We start from the raw sequence: 18704 nt of genomic DNA on the forward strand, positions 1-18704 counted from the left end.
CAGAAGTTGGAGTGAAATGCTTCCATTGGTGGAATTCACGTACAACAATAACTATCACTCTAGTATTTGTATGGCACTGTATGAGGCCTTGTATGGGCGGTGATGTTGGACACCGCTGTGTTGGAATAAAGATGGTGAGTCGTTGGTGTTGGGTCTAGAGCTTTTACAGCAGACATTGGATAAAGTCAAAATCATCTAGGATCGCATGAAAGAATCGCTAAGCAGACAGAAGTCCTATGCAGATAAGAGGAGAAGGCCTTTGGAATTTGATGCAGGGGATCATGTGTTCCTTAGAGTCACGCCGACTGCTGGCATTGGAAGGGCTATCAAATCAAGGAAGTTGACTTTGAGATTTGTTGGGCCATATCAGATCTTGAGAAGGATTGACACCGTAGCGTGTGAGATCACCCTACCATCGCACCTGGCAAACTTGCACAATGTATTTCATATTTCCTAATTGAGGAAGTACGTAGCAGATCTCTCACATGTGCTGGAGTCTGATGACATACAGATTAGGGAGGACTTGATAGTGAACACAGGACCTATCATAATACTAGACTCTCAAGTGAAGAAGCTACGAGGGAAGGAGATCAGAACAGTGAAAGTGCTTTGGGATGAGGCCACTTAGGAGATGACTTGTGAGATGGAAGATCGTATGAGGCAATCCTAATAGCACTTATTTCCTAGTAAGTCTGATTTTTTAGGACAAAAACCTTTTAAAGTGGGGGAAATGTAAGAATCGATAAATTTAAATAATTAAATAAATAATTATTTAATAAATATGGGTAGTAGGAGCCTTTAAGGCCTTTAATGCAGAGTGTTATGATGTGGAAAAGTACTAGCTCAAATGGTTGAGAGTACTTTATTGTGTGACAGGACTTAGGTTCGAGTCCTATGTTTGCCAATTGTATGATATTTTAATATGCATATTATTTTGAGGTTATGTTTGAACGTGAGTAGTGATAATGTAATTCTAAAACTATAGGAATTATCATGAAACATGTATTGGTTGATTTGGTTGAGCATTGACTTTGTAATTGAATGGTTATGTGTTCAAACCTTGCTAAGAACAAATTTAACTTTATTTTTGCCTAAATTTCTTTTGGCATGGAGATGAAAAGGTAGAATAACTCTAGCTACCATGGGGGCAGCCAAAAGAGCTGTAAAACAACCATAATGGGCTTTGAATAGCCACTAAAACAACCATAAGTCTAAAATTCGTTTTGGGACCATTAACCCTCATTAAGGCGTAATTAAAAGGTAGTAATTTGGAGAGAATAGGGAAATTTTGGGACTGTAGTTCATGAATGCTGGCGGGGGAGGTTTTTCAGAGAAGGCAAAGTTATTTTTGGAAGAGGGAGAGTTGAGTTCTTGAGAAGTAGCAAAGGGAGGCTCCTGGACATCATAAAACAAAGGTTAGGAGACCAATTGGAGCGAAGATTTCCAGGTAAGGGGAGCTGTTTATTATTTTTTTGATTCATGTATGATGAATTACGTGTTGCCATGATCAAATACATGATATTTCCGCTCATTTTACGCTGTTTTCGTAAGTTTCTGGGTTTCTGCCCAGAAACCGTTTGAATAGGCACGAGTATGTCGCTAGGCGACACATCTCTGTTGCCCATGGTTCTGGATTTTGGTATGAATAGCCTGGCACCGATGAATATCTGTCAAACGGCGCGGTGCAGTCTATGGTTCTGTTTGTGCGTTGTTTGGTGCAGAAGTCATTACGACTTTTGCATGTGTGCTTGGTGAACAATATTGTGTGTTAACTGTTATAACCTTTAAGTACTTGGGGTATGATTGTGCTTGGAGGAAATCACGTATGATTACCCATGAGCAGAATTTGGACTCATGGAAGGGGAAAAGGAATGAATTGATCTCCATGGATCAATGGGTTTACGACACATAAGGAACAATACTGGGTGTGTGGCTTGATAAATTTTATGTGAATTGGAGTGAGTTGGTGTACTTGGGCTATGTGTCAAATTAAGGGAAGTGATGGATTCCTCGCAGGTGCAAAAATTTGGTTTGGAGTCCAGCTACTAGTGCACCGCCTGGCGGCACCCAGCTTGCCACCAGGCAACGACTGGTCCAGGGGAAGATGCGTGCCATTAGTTGGTTAGGTGCGAGAGAGGTGTTTGGAGCGAATGGGACTAGAGAAATTGGTCCGTGGTGTAAATTTGGAGGAATGAAAATGATACTCTTGAATTATTGGTGGGTTAGAATAAGTAAACGAGAGTGCATGAGAGTATGATTTGTTAGATGTGTAGTTTAAGGTTGATGTGGAAAATGGTAAATAAAAAAAAGAGGAAGAGGGTTCTAATGGAAGTGTAGGTTCTAGAAAATTAGTTTCTTAAATATGAATAGTTGGATTCTAAGTGTTTATGCAATATTGGGCTGGACATCACTCATGACAAGGATAATTGAGGGCATCTTTAATATTATTACAGGTTAGTAGAATTATGGTGTATGAATTGTAAAATTCTGGATTGGTAAGCATTGTCATAAGCTTGACTGAATTCTTATATTATAATAAAGTAATTGCGGAACTAGGGAGCTTGAATAGAGGAATTGGGAAGTTTGAGGTATGCCTTCTTGAATCAGAAATGGGTAGCAAATTACTGTGAACTTCACCTAGATCAATGGAGATATATGTAGATGCTTGGGTGTACATTATATTGTAAGTTAAATCACTTTGGGATGCTAAAACCAATAGAATTTCGCTACTAGTATAGCGCCTGGCGACACGGGTGTGTGTGTGTGCTAGGCGATAGGAGTAGTTGGGAGGTTCCTGCAACGTGTGGCGCCTGGCAGCAGGCTGGGGTCTACCAAGCGATAGACCTAAAACAATGGGTCTTTCTGGAGCTTGGCACCTTGTGGCGAGGAGGTTCCGCTAGGCGATCTGCGCAGGTTTCGTCTAACGGGGCTTAGGCTGCTCCAGGCGATAATGCTGCAGGTATCTAACTTGCGTGAGTTGTTATATGCAGTGATGCGGACTTGGTTCAGGGGATGTTGTGCCATCAGCGGGTAGGTTCATGGATGGTGGTGAACACGTGATGATATGAGCGGGGAGGTTCATATCCTATTACTCTCGTGTGGGGATACGTGTAAGGTAGGTTCGTATGTTCCGTGCTCACACTTGAGAGATGCTGCGTGCAGGGAGGTACGTAGGTGGTGGATCACGTGTGTTAGACTACAGGCAGGCAGGTCCGTAGAGTAGGACTATGAGCGGGGAGGTTTGTAGAGCAGGACTATGAGCGGGGAGGTTCATAGAGACAGGACCACGAGCGGATAGGTTCATGTGAGCATCACAAATCCTGAGTCCAAGGCTAACTACTTGTATGATTTAAGGTTGAAAAGCCTTTGGGGTTAAGGTCTTGGCCAAGAACTAACTAGAATGAATCAGATGGGTGTATTGCTTTCATTATGTTAATTGATATGTTATTTTCTTTATTTTATAAGCTCATCCTTTCTGTGTGTTTTTGGCGATGATCGTGTAATTCTTTACACATGAGCAGATGATGTTATAGGTGATGTTGCTGACGCTTGAGACGGAGAGAGGGGCTAGCTTGGGATATCGAGCTAGGGATTTTGTTATGCTTTCTTTATTTTGTCGGATTTTGGATTTTGTAATAAGATTATTACTTTAGCTTTAATTGAATTTTGGCACATTGAATAATGTTTTAAATTTCTCGCGTTTGGGATTAATAAAATCATGACGATTGAATTTCAATTCTTTCTTTATTTATTTAATTGATTAATTTCTCATAGGGTCAAATTTGGTGTATGCCCATAAGCAATCAACTAAGGCTCTTTTTACTTATTATCGCTCTCGGGAACTTGTTCTTTTGTTGTCCAAAATTTTGGTGCAAGGCCTAGTCGTCACGAGAGCTCATTGAACCATCATTTTGAAGACTTTTGTTTGGCCATTGTGGCTTGTAATTGTTGCATCTTCATAGTTTACTTCTTTCTCTACAATTTGATCACTTCTTTTAGTATCTTTGGAGCTTCCTTAGTTGCCTAATTTTTTTTACCCAAAGTTCATTAAAACTGTACCACACCTAACCGAACTCAATCAAATAAGTAAAAAATACATCAAGGCAGCCAAGTATTCAGCCTAGGCCGAGTAAGTCTAAATTATATCGAACCTGGTCAATTTAACTGTATGAATGATAAACCTCACAAACATGCCAGAGACAACCCAAGTACACGACTTAGGCCGCCATGGTCTCAAATTTAAATGAACAAAGGCTAAAGTAACAACAAAATGGCCAACACGGATAGTACACGGCCAAGGACGACATCTGACAAGCCAAGAAATAAATGGATCAGACCGCCCTCGAAAACTTAGTAAAATGGAGGTCCCCGCGTTCGATGGACCTTGGGGGCCTGGGTTAGGGCCCAGGCCCACTCATAACCCAGGCTAGGGCCCAAACCAAGGCCCGACCCATTGGGTAAACGAACATCATTAATGCTCTATAAATAAGCATGGAGCCCACGAATTAAAGGTACGCATTCATTAATCACCGATTTGACTTTCTGAGAGCTTTGACTTACTTGAGCTTCGAAGACTCTTCTACAAGTAACCCCTCCTGGTTCAAGCTGACATGTATCAACCGGGGAGAGACCAACTGAAGAGATAGCGGACTACATGGTAAGGTGACACTTGTGCCTAACACATCTTATTTGTTCTCTGCAGGAACAATTGGCGCCCACCGTGGGGCACGAGACGAACACCTTCAGTACCCGTTTTTCTCTGAAGATGGTTTCCACCCGTAGCAAGGCTGGAGTGAACAAGCAAGCGGATGTTGGTCCCTCTGGACCTCCTGGCATCACCCCTGATCTGGCCGCCATCCTAGACGGCCAAGCAAAGATGCAGCAAATACTCACGGATTTGAAGAAACGCAGCGCTGATGAAATGGAGGCATTGAGGCAAGAGAACTCTCGCCTGCAACGAAGGATCGAGGCTGACCCCAATCTGAAGGGAAAAGCCAAAGAAACTTCTGAAGCTGTGAAGTCTCCGGCCTTCCAACCCACAGAGGAAGAAAGTGAATTTTGTGCTCTCGGGTTGCTCCTAAAAGTGCCAAATTTTGTGCTTCAAATTTTGTTGCTTATTACTTGTAATTCTTGGCCTACTTAGGTGTCTTGGGGAGCCAAAAGGTGTTCAATCCCATCTCCTAAGTAGAACCTTTGCATACTACATAGTGATTCGCTTTAGTTGTAAGTGTGTTGAAAGTTCTAATTGTTTTCTCACCTTACATTAGGTCGCATAGCTTATATTCATGTTTTCTTGCAATTCGTTTTAGAGGATTAAGTTGTGAGACCAAAGTCTCTCATACTTTTGCCATTTAGGGGTTCGCATTTTGTGTGTTATCTTTTCCTTTTTGAGTCTTTTTTGTTGTTTGTTTTGCACCTAGTGTCTAGTGGTTTTAACTACTTAGCACTTGGACATAGTGTGAAATTCTTTCAAAAATACTCACAAGTGTACCTTGGCAAGGATTGACCTTGGTTTTTAAGTGGTATTGATAGACTCACCTCGCCTACCTGGGGGTTCACTTGTGTTCATATCCTTTTTCACACACTTTGTCAAAGTTTCTAATTTCTTTCAATCATGAGCACTAGAAGAGCCATTCGTGCAAGAGCAAGTGTGGTTCATCAGCAAAATACTTAAAGTTCCCATCATAATACCAATGCTGATTATGAGGGTGATGTTTCCCCTCGCGTGATTCATAACCTTACCAAAGAGGTAAGTGATATTAAGGCTCAAATGACTGACATGCAAGTCAATTTACACTTCATATCTGAGCAATTAAGAAAATCTTCACACACACATTGTGCTTCACCTAAGTCTTCTCGTCCTCTATCACAACATGACCATGCTCATAGTGGTGAAGAGGAATAATTAGGATGCCCCTTTCCAAGGCAAGATCCTCCTGTTAAGAGGCAAAGGCGCGTTCCTCCTTACCTTAAAGAAACTAGGATTGATTTGCCTCCTTTTCATGGCAAAGACAATGTAAAGGCATACCTAAATTGGGTGGTAAAAGTTTAACAACTGTTTGACAAACACGTAGTTGAGGAAGAGAGGTGTGTCTCTCTTGCTGTCCTCAGGTTCCAAGGCCACGATTTAAATTAGTGGACCTCCCTTGTCCTCAAAAACAGAACGAAAGACCTTCTTGAGATTGAATATTGGTTTGATCTCAAAGAGGCCCTCCATGCTCGACATGTTCACACATACTACAAGAGATAGTTAATGGAAAAATTCCAAAGGCTCGAACAAAGATCCGTGTTTGTAGAGGAATATAGGCAAACAATGGAATTGTTCATCTTAAGGGCAGGGATAGAAGAAGAAGAAGATTTAACCATTGCTAGGTTCTTGAGTGGTCTGAATTATAACATTCGAGATAGAGTTGAGTTGCTCCCTTATCAAAACTTAAATGATCTTGTGCAAATGTGCATCAAGGTTGAGCAATAACTCTTAAGGAAACCTTCTCGTAAGGATCCTTCACTCTCCTTTTCTACATCATAATTTCAAAAGAAAAATTTTTCCAAAGAAAAGGAGACCACTCACAAACACCCAACAAAGGGTCAAGATAAAGGTGACACCTCCAAAAGAGGTACTAAGATTAAGTGTTTCAAATTTCTAGGTAGAGGTCATATGGCTTCCTAGTGCCCTACAAATTGCACCATTGTGCTCTAGGGCCAAGACCTCTACAACAGTCAAGAGGAGTCTTCTAAGGAATCTTCTTCCTCTAGTGACTCCGAGAGTGACAAAACTTCCAAATCTAAGCTTCATTCATATGCCAAAGAGGTTCTCTTTTAATTATTAGGAGACTTCTCAATAACCAACCTAGCCTGCCTCTCAATGACCAAAGAGAACATTTTTCACACAAGATGTGAGGTTTTAAGCAATACATGCTCTTTGATCATTGATAGTGGGTCTTGCTACAATTGTTGTAGAACTAGAATGGTTGAGAAGTTGAACTTAACTTTGTTACCCCATCTAAAACCTTATAAACTTCATTGGCTAAATGAAGATGGGCATCTCGAAGTTAAGCATCAAGTTAAGGTTAAGTTTTCCATTGGCAAGTTTAAAGATAAAGCTTTATATGATGTGATCCCAATGGAAGCTTGCCATATTCTCTTAGGTAGGTTGTGGCAATTTGATCGCCAAACCATACACCATGGCCATACCAATGAGATCACCCTCCAACATCATTCAAAAACATATGTTTTGCATCCCCTCACTCCTAGCCAAGTAGCTAGTGACCAAGCTCAAATGCGAGCTATGAGAGAGGAAGAGAGTTCTAAGAACTCTAATTCTAAGTTATCGAAGGACTCTAAGGCATGGGTAGAGGATGTTAATATGAAGTGCTTTTAACTCATAATACCCTTTTGCACACACTTCATGAAGAACAACCTTCCTACCTTCTATTTTGTCAAACTGTCCTCATTTGTCTTCAACATCCATCCATTAAGGATCTACCTCCTTCAATTTCGTGCTCTCTTTCATGAATTTGAAGATCTCTTTCCTAAGGATGGTCCTCGTGGCCTCCCACCTTTTAAAGGGATTGAACACCCAATTGATTTTGTCCCAGGGGCAAGTCTACCTAATAGACCAACCTATAGGACAAACCCAATTGAGATAAAGGAGATACAAACTCAAGTGGCTGAGTTGTTAGACAAAGGATAGGTTCAGAAGAGTCTTAGTCTATGTGTTGTCCCTGTGTTGTTGGTCCCCAAAAAGGATGGAAAATGGAAAACATTGACAACATTACCATTAAATATAGGCATCCAATCCCTAGACTTGATGATATGTTGGATGAGTTACATGGAGCCAAAATCTTTTCAAAAATAGACCTTAAGAGTGGTTATCACCAAATTCGCATTCAAAAAGGTTATGAGTGGAAAACCGCTTTTAAAACCAAATTTGGTCTATATGAATGGTTAGTTATGCCTTTTGGCCTAACCAATGCTCCAAGTACCTTCATGCGCCTAATGAATCATGTCTTAAGGGATTGCATAGGAAAGTTTGTAGTAGTTTTTTTTTATGATATTTTAGTTTATAGTTATACAGACAAGTGCACTTTCTGTGTAGAGAGTGTCATCTTTCTATAGTTTGTGGTCAACAAAAATGGGGTTCATGTTGACCTCGAGAAAATAAAAGTCATCCAAGAATGGCATGTGCCAAAGAGTGTTGGGGACATCTGCAGTTTTCATGGGCTAGCTAGCTTCTATAGAAGGTTTGTACCCAATTTTTCCACTCTAGCTTCACCCCTCAATGAGCTTGTCAAGAAAGACACACCTTTTGAGTGTGGTTGATAGGCAGTAAAACACCTTTGATGAGACCCAATACATCATTAAGGAATTACACGAAGGCATATGCGGCTACCATTCCGGCGCACGCACCATGACTACCAGAATCCTTCGCGTTGGTTACTTTTGGGAGACTATGGAAGTAGATTGCCAAGACTTTGTCAAAAAATGCAAACCATGCCAAAAACATGGCAACCTCATTCACCAAAAACAAGAACAGCTCCATTCTATACTATCCATGTGGCCCTTCGCAAAATGGGGGATGGACATCCTCGGCCCCTTCTCCCCTGGCAAAAGCCAAGTAAAGTTCTTGATAGTAGTCGTCGATTACTTCACCAAGTGGATAGAGGCCAAACCACTAACAACCATCACAGCCCAGCAAGTCCAACAATTTGTTTGGAAGGATATTATATGCCGGTATGGTGTCCCACATACCATCATCACCGATAATGACCGATAGTTTATTGATAAGAAACTCGCCAAATTCTACATCGGTCTAGGCATCAAACACATAACCAGCTCTGTTGAACACTCACAGACCAACAGACAGGCCGAGGCGACAAACAAGGTTGTCCTAGTAGAGCTACGCAAGCGGTTGGACAGCGCCAAAGGGCAATGGCCAGAAGAACTAGTAGAAGTGTTGTGGGCCTACAGGTGCACCCCTCAATCAGCAACAAACGACTCTCCTTTCAACCTCGTATACGATGCAGACACCATGATACCCGTTGAAATTGGTGAACCATCCTTACGCTGAGAACTATATGACTCAGCCCACAATCATCAAAACATCACCACCCACCTCGACCTCTTACCCAAGCTAAGAGAAAAAGCTCAAATACGCAACTTAGCTGCCAAACAAAGAGTTGTCAAGAAATATAACGCTAACCTATGCCCAAGATCGTTCATAAAAGGAGACTTAGTTTGGAGAATGGCCAGCAGTGTAAGAAAGAAGGATGGAAAGTTCTCTGCAAATTGGCACGACCTATACCGAATACGTGAAAATGCTGGAGTTGGAGCATATCGGCTTGAGCAGCTATCTGAGGAAGAAATACCTAACACATGGAATGGTCAAACATAATTAATAATCTATAAATATACATGGACCCCACGAATTAAAGGTACGCATTCATTACTTCATTAATCACCTGATTTGACTTTCTAAGAGCCTTCGCTGACTTAAGCTTCGGAGTCCCTTCTGCAAGTAACCCCTCCCGGGTCCAAGCAGACATGTGCCAACCGGGAAGAGGCCAACTGAGGAGATAACGGACTATATGGGTAAGGTGACACTTGTGCCTAATGTATCTTATTTGTTCTCTGCAGGAACACAAATACTTACTGGATGCAAGTTATTTTTCATAGATATATGCAGAAATGTTTTGCTAGAATTAAGGATTTTGGATTTATTCCTTTTATTTTTATTTTATGTCAATATTGGTATGTGGTGATAACAGTAACGTATAAATGAATTTGGTATGTAGTGATCTTGTAGTAATTAAATATTTTTTAGCAAAACAATTATAAGATCACTTTTGATATCAAATGTATTTTTTCGTTTTGTTTTATGGTTAAATATGAGATGTTTAGATTATTTTGGTGCAATTTTGTTGGTTGATATTATAATTTTATTGTGTTTTAGGAATATCATATTAAAGATAATATAATATTAAATCTTACAATTTTATTGCACTAAGGTTAAGACAACACTATCATATGAATTGAGAACATTGGTAAGATTTATTTTATATTTTAAAGTCGAACCTTGGTTACGTGGAACTGAACATAACTTATTAAGTGTATAAAATGTAAAGGTTATATTAATATAATAAAGTGGTATAAGGTTGAGATGTATAAATCATATGTTACATATAATGTTTTTGCGGATCGAGGAAATAATTTGTTTATTTACGTAAGGTGGATGGATTTTCTATTTTGTGATTATTTTATCATCTTTATGTATTTTGGATATGGTATCCTGGATCTGTGTTTGAGTTGTTAAGGTGTTAATACCTGTGGTGAAGTGCTAAACTAGAAGTTGTCACGCTACTAGTGTAGCGCCCGACGGCACAAACTGGACCGCCAGGCAATAGGAGAAACTAGGCAGGTCCCCGGAGCGTGTAGCGACTGGCAGTGAGTAGTGAACCGCCAAGCGACAACCACTAAAATAGTGGGCATGGAGGTCCGTAGAGTGGGACTACGAGTGGGGAGGTTCATAGAGGTTGGACCACGAACGGACAAGTTCGTGGAGGCATGATATATTTTGGGTCCATAGTCAAGTAATTGTATGGGTAAATGGATTAGTAGTTTCATTTGTATGATGAGACGCTGATCTGAAATCCTTGGGTATCGAGTTTTAAGATTAAGCAATTTAGATAAAATAAAGTAGTTTGGGGTGAATCTCTATTTTATTAATTGTATATTTATATTTTTATGAGCTCACTCTTTCTGCTAACCACTCATGGACAAGTAATGACTTCAACACAATGATACCAAAGCTGAATTGCACACTAACACATAACAATGTTACGACTGAAGAAACAATACAAGACCAACTAGACTCAATTGAGTTAATACTCTAAAAGAGCAGTAATAAGAATCAAGACTCGAACAAAATTTGAATCAAATGTTGGCAACTCAAGCAAATGGACACAGATTGTAGTTCTGACTTCAGATTCAAATATCCATAACAATAGTCAATGCATAATGAATCATATCAGCATCAAACTCAATAAAATAAACTACTCTAGAGGCAACACTTAGGCACATAACGAAAATTTAATCATTTGTGAAGGCATAAAATACTATAATAAACAAGGTACTGAAAATGCTTATGCTTTCAGCTAAACTAGAAACTCATGAGAACTCTGAACACAATCAACTTTCAACATCTTAGATGCGGTTTGGTCAACAACAATCATTGGCAAGCAAGTGGAATCTCAAAAAGGGTAACAGATTCAAAAGCAAGATAACACATGTGTAAACGAAACAACAAATGTAACAAGCACGAATTAAACTGAAACAGTGAAAAATACATTGCAGAAAATTGCTACTGATCTACTAGCAATTAAAGAACTCAACAAAACACAAATTCAGATACTAAACTCAACATATGACGAATGCACACAAAAATTAGGGACAACTCTATGAAATCAACAACATATAAAACAACTACACAAAAACCTTAAACAAAACATGAGATCAGAAAATTTGGAAGCTAAGTAAGAAAATGAAATCAAACATACGGACATACATTGACGGCAGCAGATTCAGAGAGCTATGACATGATAACATCAGTATTGATTCAGGAAAATTAGAACAAGACAGTGAATCAATTTTAGCAAAGGATTTAACACAAAGGCACAAATTCAACAAATTATGACGAAAAAATAGAGATAAGAAGCTTATCTTGCGTCAATGCTGAGAACCAAGTGGCTCTGAATACCACTTGATGAGGCTCTTCCGTCGCGGTACTCACCGGAAAGCCTCTCCAATCGATGTTCTACCGATTGAAACTCACGGAAGGTGAGGGAAAACGTAGCGGAAGACTCAGATATGGAGATTACGCTCAGGTCTCTCTGGTTTCTCACTGGTTTGGTAAACCCTAAGAGGTAAGAACCTAATCTAGGGTTTAGGGTAAGCTGATGAATAGGGGAGTGATCTCAACCGAATGTATCATTCATCAAAGTTAATCGGTACAAAGCATGGTCTGCACCTTTTATAGATGAAAGGCAACCGTGAGAAAGCAAACGGAAGAAAGGAGGGAAAACGCCATCTAACATGTTCCTAAAGACGTGTGGTGGAGAACGGAATAAGCTAAGGGTTTTTAAACGAATCAAATCTTCTATAAAGAAAGGTGTGAGACGCGTGAAAGTGGTGACGTTGTTTGAGCTACACGTGAAAAAGATCACAGTCTGAACCCTAGCAGCGTGCTCCCAACGAGAGAGATGTGGAAAACACGTGAAGGTACCCTACTTCATTGGGTTGTATGCTGGAAGCGTGTTAGTGGCTGCAAATTAGGCTTAAGCCCAATGCCGTTGAACCATAAGTCTGAATCATTTGTGTGCACCACGCAAATAATTCGCAAGCATCAAATTCTGTATAGTGATTTGGACTGAAGGAAAACGTGATGATGTAGCCCCATTAGCACACTCTTTGATAACAAAGTGGGCACATGGAGAAGAATTAGGCCGCAGGACCAATGCCACACTTCAATAATTGGCAACTTGAAAAATAGGCTGTATTTAACAAAATAAACACAATTAAAAACATTTATTTAATTAAAAATAAAAGAAATTTAAAAGAAATGACCTAGCCAATGGCCCAAGCTATGAGCCTTAATGGGATCACATCACGATGGGTGCCATTAGTTGGTTAGATGCAAGAGAGGTGTTTGGAGCAAATGGGACTAGAGAAATTGGTCCGTGGTGTAAAGTTGGAGGAACGAAAATGAGACTCTTGAATTATTGGTGGGCTAGAATAATTAAACGAGAGTGCATGAGAGTATGATTTGTTGGATGTGTAGTTTAAGGTTGATGTGGAAAATGGTAAATAAAAAAGAAGAAGAGGGTTCTAATGGAAGTACAGGTTCTAGAAACTTAGTTTCTTAAATATGAATAGTTGGATTCTAAGTGTTTACGCAATATTTGGCTGGACATCACTCATGACTAGGATAATGTGTGTTAAGTATATTGAGGGCATGTTTTAATATTATTACAAGTCAATAGAATTATGGTGTATGAATTGTAAAACACTGAATTGGTAGACATTGCCATAAGCTTGACTGAATTCTTATACTATAATAAAGTAATTGGGGAACTAGGGAGCTTGAATAGAGGAATTGGGAAGTTTGAGGTATGCCTTCTTGAATTATAAAGGGGTACCGAATTACTATGAACTTCACCTAGATCAATGGAGATATATGTAGATGCTTCGGTGTACATTATATTGTAAGTTAAGTCACTTTGGGGTGCTAAAACCAGTAGAATTTCGCTACTGGTATAGCGCCTACTGGCACGGGTGTGTGCACCATGCAATAGGAGCAGCAGGGAGTGATGCAGACTTGGTTCAGGGGATGTGGTGCCATGGGCAGGTAGGTTCATGGATAGTGGTGATCACGTGATATGAGCTGGAGGTTCATATCCTGTTACTCTCGTGTGGTGATACGAGCAAGGTAGGTTCGTATGTTCTATGCTCACACTTGAGAGATGCTGCGTGCGGGGAGGTACGTAGCTGGTGGATCACATGTGTTGAACTACGGGCGGGCAGGTCCATAGAGCAGGACTACGAGTTGGGAGGTTCGTAGAGGCAGGACCAAGAGTGGGCAGGTTCCTGTGAGCATCATAAATCCTGATTCCAAGGCTAACTACTTGTATGATTTAAGGTTAAACAACGTTGGGGGTTAAGGTCTTGGCCAAGAACTAACTAGGATGAATCAAATGGGTGTATTGTTTTCATAATGTTAATTGATATGTTATTTTCTTTATTTTATAAACTCACCCTTTCTGTGTGTGTTTGGCAATGATCGTGTAATTCTTTACATGGGAGAAGATGATGGTACAGGTGATGCTGCTGAAGCTTGAGACGAAGAGAGGGGCTAGCTTGGAATTTGTCGAGCTAGGGATTTGGTGCATTGAATAATGTTTTAAATTTTCCCACGTTTGGGATTAATAAAATCATGACGATTGAATTTCAATTCTTTATTTATTTATTTAACTAATTAATTTCCCATAGGGACGTTACATTTGGTATCAGAGCAAAAAGTTTTAAAGATTTTGGGGAATTTGGGGAGTGAATTATCGTGTTTCTTTTATGAATCTGTTGTGTGTTATTGATTGTTAGCAATTGATTATTTTTGTCATAATCTGAGCTGTTTAATGTGAATAGCTAAATTATGTGGCATGCACAGGCAATGGCTAATCGGAGACGTAGAAACAATGTTGGGGCTAACGAGATTGCGAATGCAATCCATAGGATGGTGGACGCGATGCAGCCTGCTGTAGCGCAATCGAGGATGATAATTCCACCAGTCAGGCCAGTCACGATGGAAGACTTCATGCGCCATACGCCAGCGAAATTCACTAGCAAAGCCACCCTAGATGAGGCAGACACATGGCTACGAGAATGCGAGAAGATCTTTTGGGTGATTGAGTGCACAAAAGCCAAGAAGCTTTTATTTGCCACCTTCCCGTTGGTGACCGATGTAGAGTACTGGTGGATGGGAATGCAGCAACAGATGTAGACCTGGGAGAAGGAGGTGATATGGACAAATTTCAGGAAGAGGTTCCCAGAGAAGTACTTCCCCGATAGCGCTAAACATGAGCGTGGAGTCGAGTTCCTCACCCTGTAGTAGGGGAATATGACAGTACAAGCATATGTGGAGAGGTTTGAGTATCTAGCGAGGTTCTACTCATAGATAGTCATCGAGGAATGGCGTTGCAGGAAATTTGAAGGAGGCTTAAAACATGAGCTGAGACGGTTCATTGTGCCTTTAAGAGTCAAGGAATTTCTCGTTTTGGTTAAGTAGGCCAAAAGTGTGGTAACCGGCCTACATGCAAAATCATTCAAGTAACCGGCCTGGGCTGACCTAAGCCTAACCGGCCTGAACCGGTAACATAAGATGCTAAAAGGAATAACCCGCCTAGGACAACATATGAGCATTGGTAGCACAAGCCGCCAAAGGGAGTAGTCGATTTATGCCGACCACCTTAAGATACTCAGTGAAACCAAAGCCCCCCCTGATATCCATTGAGCCCCCGATAGTTGAGACTAAGGTAGGCCACGGCTAGGCCCACTTATGGCCCAAACCAGGGCCCAGCCCATGGAATGGGCAAACATAATTAATAATCTATAAATATACATGGACCCCACAAATTAAAGGTACACATTCATTACTTCATTAATCACCTGATTTGACTTTTTGAGAGCTTTTGGCTGACTTAAGCTTCGGAGTCCCTTCTGCAGGTAACCCCTCCCGGGTCCAAGCCGATATATGCTAAATGAGAAGAGGCCAACCGAGGAGATAACGGACTATATGGGTAAGGTGACACTTGTGCCTAACTGATCTTATTGTTCTCTGCAGGAACAATTGGCGCCCACCGTGGGGCACGAGATAACACTTTACTACCCATTTTCTCCGAAGATGGTTTCAACTCGTAGCATAGCAGGAGTCAACAAGCAAGTTGACGCTGGCCACTCAGGAACCGCTAACATCACTCCGGATCTGGCCACCATCCTGGACGGTCAAGCCAAGATGCAGCAAGAACTAGCTGATCTGAAGAAGCGCAGCGCTGATGAGATGGAAGCACTGCAACAGGAAAACTCTCGCCTCAGGCGAAAGATCGAGGCTGGTCCCACCCAAAAGGGAAAGGCCAAGGAAACATCTGAAACTACAAAGTCCCCGGTTTTCCAGCCCACGGAAGAAGAGAACGAGTACAATCCTACCCCGCACACCTTCACCACCACCCAACAAACTCCCATCCTCTTAGCCCATCCCACCCACTTCCCCTCCAGCCTCCCAGGACACGCCGCGGCCCTCACCCCAGCCGCCACCCTTCCTACCACTCAAGCTCAATACAACATGCCCACCACCCTACATGCTACTCATATCCCACCTTACAACCCACACTATCTCCCTACAACCCATATCCCCCCTCACAACTTCACCTCCACCTTTCCCACCATTGTCCACCATCCCCTTCCCTCCCACCCGCTACCATCCCACCAACCTAGACGTCGCCACCCCTTCATTGACTTTATCGCTAACACCCCCTTCCCTGCCCAGTGGGAACCCTTCACACTGGACCATTACACTGGTGAAACCGACCCCGACGAACACCTTAAAGTCTACATCACCCGTGTCGCCTTGTACACTTCCCAAGACGCAGTTTTTTGCAAAGCCTTTCCCACCACCCTCAAAGGCCCTACTCTCGAATGGTTCACAACCCTCCCACCTTATTCTATCGACAATTTCGACACCCTCTCACACATGTTCTCAACTCATTTCGCTAGCAGCTGTCCGCATCAAACTACTATAATCTCTATCCTCGGTAGTCGGCAGGAACAAGTTGAGCCGCTCCAGGCATTTATTGACCGCTTCAGCAAAGATGCCCTTCGCACCCCACACCTCAACCAAGAAATGATTCTCCAATGCATGGCCCTCACCCTTCAACCCGTCCCCTTCGCCAACAACGTCTACCTTCATCCACCTGCCCTTATGCACGAGCTAAAGTTGCGTGTCGCCGACTACGTTCGCCATGGAGGAAATGCAAACCCTTCACACCAAATTCTGCAATGATTATACACCCACCACTGCCAACCCCACCACACAACCCCCACCCTAATCCGAGACCATGGGAGCCCCGCCAACCCCGCTTTACTAGATACGCTCCCCTCAATGTCCCCAGATCCTACCTCCTTGATGAGACCTTACAAGCCGACCTCATCCCACCGCCACGCAAGACGACCACACCCCCCAACGCCGACATGACCAAATATTGTCGCTATCACCGCAATCATGGCCACACCACAAAGGATTGCAAAGCACTCCAGGATAAAATTGAAGAACTGGTGTGTGCTGGCCACTTTCGCCACTTCAGTCACAGAGAGTATCACCCCTCTCGATCCCGCCATCCTCCTCATTACGACCACAAACTTCCTTCCCATGACTCTCGCCATGATAGACGCCCCAACCAACCCACCAACCAGGACCCCCAACCGGCTCGCACCGATGTTACTCCCGCCAATCCTCCCCTACGCGGCACTATCAACACCATCTCTAGTGGTTTCGCTAGTGGAGGATCCACCTCTTCCGGCAGAAAGAAACACCTCTGCCATATCCAATCCATCAACCACATTACCCATTCCCATCATAGACGCTGCATGCCTCCCATCACCTTCATGGACGACGACTTTCACGGCCTAGACCACAAACAAGACGACCCTATGGTCATTACTGTCGAAATAGAAAACTACGCAGTTAAAAAAGTCCTAATAGACCAAGGTAGTTCCATGGACATATGCTACTGGGCAACATACCAAAAGCTTCAACTCCAGACACGGCCATGGTCCCGTATGATGAGCCAATTTATGGCTTTTCCGGAGAACAAGTTTCCACTCGCGGCTACATTGACCTTCACACAGTCTTCCGTGATGGAGCCCAAACCAAGACCATTCCTATTCGCTTCCTCATCGTTGACGCACCCACATCTTACAATGTCCTCCTTGGCCACCCCTCACTCAACACCCTTGGCGCCGTCGTCTCCACCCCTCATCTGGCCATGAAGTTCCCCTCCCCTTCTGGCGATATCCTTACTATCCATTGCGACCAATGCCTTGCTCGCAAATGCTACATGGCCAGCCTTCGCCCACAACTCCCTATCCAGCAAACCAATCACATTGAAAGGCCACCCGGCTCTGGCATCGCTTTGTCGGGTGACGATCTAGACCCTAGGGTGCGCCGAGATGTTCGCCTCAAACTTGTTGAAGAGACCACCCCCCTAGAGCTCCCGAATGGTCACTCCATCAAACTTGGCACTGATGTAGACTCTAGAGAGCGTGCTATCATCATACCCGTTCTAGTCGGCAACACAGACCTTTTCGCTTGGTCAACTGTTGACCTACTTGGAGTGGACCCTCCAGTAGCATCCCACAAGTTATCTATCTACAAAGAAGCACAGTATATCTCCCAGAAAAAACGCAAACTCGGCGAGGAGCGACGCCTAGCGGCTAAGGCTGAGGCTGATAAACTACTGAGCGTAGGATTCATTGAAAAAGCTCACTACACCACTTGGCTTTCTAACATAGTCCTGGTGATGAAAGCTAACGACAAGTAGCGGATGTGTGTCGATTACACTGATTTAAATAAAGCTTGTCCTCGAGACGCCTACCCCCTACCCAACATTGACCGACTTGTCGACGGCGCAGCTGGGAACAAGGTCCTCTGCTTTCTTGACGCATACTCCAATTACAATCAAATCCCCATGGCCGCATCCGACATGAACAAAATCGCTTTCATCACTGACGACGCCAATTATTTTTACAAAGTTATGCCTTTTGGCCTCAAGAACGCCTGGGCGACCTACCAACGATTGATGGACAAAGTCTTTAGTCATTTGATGGGCAACTGCGTCGAAGTATATGTCGATGACATGGTTGTCAAGTCTCCGAGCCATCACCAGCACGTGCAAGATCTCTCGGCAGTCTTCTCCGCGTTACGACAGTACAACCTTCGCCTCAACCCCAACAAGTTCGTATTCGGCGTAGACCGCGACAAATTCGTTGGATTCATGCTAACCCAGCGCGGCATAGAGGCCAACCCCAAAAAGTGCAACGCCATCATCGAAATGCGAAGCCCCACCAACGTCAAAGAAGTCCAATGCCTCATAGGCTGTCTC

General features: G+C 42.6%; 1 protein-coding gene across 1 annotated transcript; it reads left to right on the forward strand.

The window, feature by feature from the left end:
• Nucleotides 1–205: 205 nt before the first annotated feature.
• LOC114174382 lies at nt 206–628 on the forward strand. The gene is made up of 2 exons (XM_028059221.1): nt 206–398; nt 477–628. The coding sequence occupies exons 1-2, from the start codon at nt 206–208 to the stop codon at nt 626–628; spliced, it is 345 nt and encodes a 114-aa protein (XP_027915022.1).
• Nucleotides 629–18704: the final 18076 nt, after the last annotated feature.

The sequence above is a fragment of the Vigna unguiculata genome, chromosome 2 (genome assembly GCF_004118075.2).
Source record: "Vigna unguiculata cultivar IT97K-499-35 chromosome 2, ASM411807v1, whole genome shotgun sequence".
NCBI lineage: Eukaryota > Viridiplantae > Streptophyta > Magnoliopsida > Fabales > Fabaceae > Vigna > Vigna unguiculata.